Source organism: Microtus pennsylvanicus, chromosome 5 (assembly GCF_037038515.1).
Source record: "Microtus pennsylvanicus isolate mMicPen1 chromosome 5, mMicPen1.hap1, whole genome shotgun sequence".
Classification (NCBI taxonomy): domain Eukaryota; kingdom Metazoa; phylum Chordata; class Mammalia; order Rodentia; family Cricetidae; genus Microtus; species Microtus pennsylvanicus.
The window spans coordinates 44,992,321-44,996,421 of record NC_134583.1 but is presented as its reverse complement, the minus strand read 5'-3'; the positions used below and the strand labels follow the sequence as shown (position 1 = coordinate 44,996,421).

The 4,101-nt window shown below is 43.0% G+C and overlaps 1 protein-coding gene across 1 annotated transcript; it reads left to right on the top strand.

The window, feature by feature from the left end:
- The first annotated feature begins 2,541 nt into the window (after positions 1–2,541).
- Positions 2,542–3,845, top strand: LOC142849487 (hemoglobin subunit beta). Its single transcript, XM_075971722.1, has 3 exons — positions 2,542–2,700; positions 2,794–3,016; positions 3,584–3,845. Exons 1-3 carry the CDS (start codon positions 2,609–2,611, stop codon positions 3,710–3,712), a joined length of 444 nt encoding a protein of 147 aa, XP_075827837.1. The 5' UTR covers positions 2,542–2,608; the 3' UTR covers positions 3,713–3,845.
- The last annotated feature ends 256 nt before the right edge of the window (positions 3,846–4,101 follow it).

Here is a 4,101-nt window from a genome sequence, read left to right as displayed (position 1 = left end):
GGAGGGAGAAGATGAGCAAGGAAGTCAGGACCACGAGGTGTGCACCCACCCACGGAGACATTGGGGCTGATCTATTGGGAGCTCACCAAGGCCAGCTGGACTGTGACTGAAAAAGCATGGGATAAAACCGGACTCTCTGAACATGGCGAACAATGAGGGCTGATGAGAAGCCAAGGACAATGGCATGGGGTTTTGATCCTACTTCATGTTCTGGCTTTGTGGGAGCCTAGCCAGTTTGGATGTTCACCTTCCTAGACATGGACGGAGGGGGGAGGACCTTGGACTTTCCATAGGGCAGGGAACTTGACTGCTCTGTGGACTGGAGAGGGAGGGGGAGAAGAGTGGGTGGAGGGGAGGAAGGGTGGGAGGAGGGGGAGGGAAATGGGAGGCTGGGAGGAGGCTGAAACTTTTTTTTCCTTTTCTCAATAAAAAATCATAGTAATAATAATAATAATAATCAGGCATGAAGTAATGCAAGATGTTTGGGGAATGGGCAATAAAATAAGAGAATTTATAGATGCCAGGAGTTTTTAAATGGGGAGGGAGGCACTTGAAATATTTGCCTTCCAAATACTGAAGTAAAACACAACAGCTTCCTTTATTATCTCATGTGTCTCCACTCTGGAAGCAGAAAACCACCGAAAGAAGCTGTCTAAAACAATCACCATATTGGAGAACTCTGGATAATTCTCTGAAACTCATGTCCTTCACCGACAGTTCTTAATTGTAAGAGTCATAGTCTTCTTACTAAAATTCCATGGATGGGGAAATCTTGGCAGTTTGTTGTTGTATTTTCATTCTTTGCTGCAGAGCTCCTGTGGAAGTTTAGTGTGGAGATCTAATATGAGCGCTTGTAGACAGTGTATTTTAGTCATTTCCGTTCTTGGTGGCTTTATGTACTACTGGTCCATAATGTTTCAATGAAGTGCATATGTGTGAGGGGGTGGGGAGAAGCAGAGAGCAAAGCACCAGCCAGCAGCCAGCCAGCAAGCCAGGTGGGGAGAGGGGAGGGGAGAGAGAGATCAGAAATGCTTGTAGCTTTTCCTTTTCTCATGGTAACTTTTTGAAGTCTTTGCATAGTTTAATACTTTTACACATTTCTGTAATGTGTGTTAGTCATTTTCACCCACATGGGCTTCTTTCCTTCCTCTCATGCTACTGTGGCCTTTTCCTCCAGAACCTCCTCCTATATTTATGCCTTCTGTTTTATGACTCTTGGAGTTTATTTAGTTTCTTGCAGCTTTTAACACTAAGAAGGAAAAGTCTACTTCAGAAGTTCTTAGTTTAAAAAGTTAAGGATGTTTTATGTGAGAGTTTAGATGGTAGGAAGTAGAGGGAAACTGGAAAATCCATAAAGATGAAAATTAAACAGTTTAATAGTAACAATAAATAAGTGTACACAGCAAGTGGATCTAGGTAAGGACTATCAAACATGAAAATGACTCTAAAACATAACATACATACTGCCCAGAAAGCAGCAAAATGGACGAATGAATCAGTAATGAAAGCAAAGAAAGAGAGAAAGGAAGGAAGGAAGGAAGAAAGGAAGGAAGGAAGGAAAGGATGAAGGGAGAGACAGAGAGAGGGAGGTAAGAAGAGAAGAAAGAGGGAGGGAAGAAGGAAGAAAGAAAAAAATTTGAACACAGGAAGAATTTTTCAACCTTTCTGCCACTAGGTTTTCCCGATACTGAATTTAAATGATAGGAAGTCCCTCTGCTCCTCCAGACATCCACAGATGATTACAGATAGAGAATGTTCACTGTTCCTCTTTAGTCTTTCCTTCAGATAACTGACTCCCCAAATATTATCACCAGTCTTTGGATTCTAACAAGCTTTGAATCTGTATTGATTTTTTCTGAAGTGAGAGTTCTGTTTCCATCTCTGGGTCCCCAAAACTTAAAGAGTAACAAGTGTATAAGACACACTCAATTTAGCTGCTTCTCTAAACTTACTGGACTACGTAAACAGATTAAAGAAACAAGGAAACACACAAAAGACCAACTTAAAATAAGTGAACACATGGTTAATTTTTTCCCTGGAGGATTAATCCAAAATTAAATAAAAACAGAATTAAAGAAACAACAGAAGAATGATTATTTTGTCTTCTTGTTTATGTTGCATAACCTGAATTCTCAGGGGAGAGCCTCTTAAACATTTAAGCCAAAACAAAACAAACGAACAAATGAAAAACCCAACAGGTCATTTTCCTACTCATAATATGCTACTATTTTTCATTTCTGTAGTAAAAATTATTGAAGAAGAATCTAATAGAGCAACTATGTTATTTATCCAAAAATTCATAAATTTAGTTGCCAAAAAAAGATGTTTTGGGGCCAGTGAATGCTGAAAGGATAAGAACAGATCATATTGGGAGGGAGGACCCAGAACTCAGATCCCTAAGTCAGTGCCATAGCCACCCTGGGTAGATATGGCTGTCATTGCTGAAGCCTCATCCTACAGAGTCACACCCTGACATTGGCCAATCTGCTCACAGCAGGCAGAGAAGGCAGGAGCCAGGGCAGGGCATAAAAGGTGGGGCAGGACAAGATGCTCCTCACACTTGCTTCTGACATAGTTGTGTTGAAGCACAAGCCCAGAAACAGACACCATGGTGCACCTGACTGATGCCGAGAAGGCTGCCATCTCCGGCCTGTGGGGGAAGGCCAACGCTGACGCAGTTGGCGCTGAGGCCCTGGGCAGGTTGGTACTGAGGTTACAATGAGTGGGTGCGTGGAGATGCAGGTCTGTTTTCCACAGGCACTAACTTCCAGCGTCCTCTGGTTGTCTTCTTAGGCTGCTGGTTGTCTACCCTTGGACCCAGAGGTTCTTTGAACACTTTGGGGACCTGTCCTCTGCCTCTGCTGTCATGGGCAATGCCCAGGTGAAAGCCCATGGCAAGAAGGTGATCCATGCCTTTGCTGACGGCCTGAAACACCTGGACAACCTCAAAGGCACCTTTTCCGCCCTGAGTGAGCTGCACTGTGACAAGCTGCACGTGGATCCTGAGAACTTCAGGGTGAGTCTGATGGGTTTGCCTGTGGTTTCCTTCCTATGTCTTTGGTGATCACCTTCCCATCAGAAGGCAGAGGGAAGAGACTCTAGGGAGAAGTTTGGATGGAAGATACCTGCTTGCGCCCTGTGGAGGGCCGGAAAGAGTTTGACGACTTTACCTCTCCTCACTATCATGGTCTCCCCTCTTTGTTCTTCGAGGCTGTGATTTCCTCTTTCTCCAAGACACTCTTCATTTTCACTTCTAGTTTTAAAATCTATTTCTTCTTCTTTATCTGATTTTTTCTTATTTTGTTTTCTTTCAAGTATTTTCTGGTAATTTGCTTTGAGGACAGGGAAGATAGGCAATCCCCTGCTTCCTTGCACAGCTCTCAAGAAGGCTTATAGGGAAGAATATAATTTGCCTATAGATTCTGTTGCCATAGAGGATTTTCATCAGCTCTGGCGGGTGGGACCCAGCTGTCATTCTGCTTCTGTTTTAAGACTGTAACCATAAGTTGCCGTTTGAAATGAGCCTGCAGTGTCTGGTGTTTTTGCTCTAGTATCATGAGATGCCTGTTCTGTCTTCCCACAGCTCCTGGGCAATATGATCGTGATTGTGCTGTCCCACGACCTGGGCAAGGACTTCACCCCTGCTGCACAGGCTGCCTTTCAGAAGGTGGTGGCTGGTGTGGCCTCTGCCCTGGCTCACAAGTACCACTAACCCCCTTTCCTGCTCTTGTTTATGCACTAATTTTTTTTTTGTCCCCTGGAGAAAAACTCTTCATGTGGGCTAAATAATGAAGACCTTTGTGCTTCTACTTCTATCTAATAAAAGATATTTATTTTCCTTGCAATGGATGTGTTTTAATTGTGTTTCTTGGAAGAATTCATATGAAGCAATTAAAGTATAAAGTAACTGGGCTATGTTGGGGGAAGTAAAGGAAGGGTAAGAGTCATGTCATTCTATTTCAGTTAAAACCATTCAAAAAATAAAATAGAGAAAAGAAATGAGTATTCAGAAAAGGCTATTCCTTTTGACTTTGAGCTAATAAGCTGGTATCTGGTGCTTCCTGATAGGCGATGAAATAAGAAGCAGCTGCTATGGGAACC

Coding starts and splice junctions, on each gene's coding strand:
- LOC142849487 (XM_075971722.1), top strand. CDS start 2,609: ATGGTGCACCTGACTGATGCCGAGAAGGCTGCCATCTCCGGCCTGTGG. Junction 2,701..2,793: donor GGCGCTGAGGCCCTGGGCAG/GTTGGTACTGAG, acceptor TTGTCTTCTTAG/GCTGCTGGTTGTCTACCCTT. Junction 3,017..3,583: donor TGGATCCTGAGAACTTCAGG/GTGAGTCTGATG, acceptor GTCTTCCCACAG/CTCCTGGGCAATATGATCGT.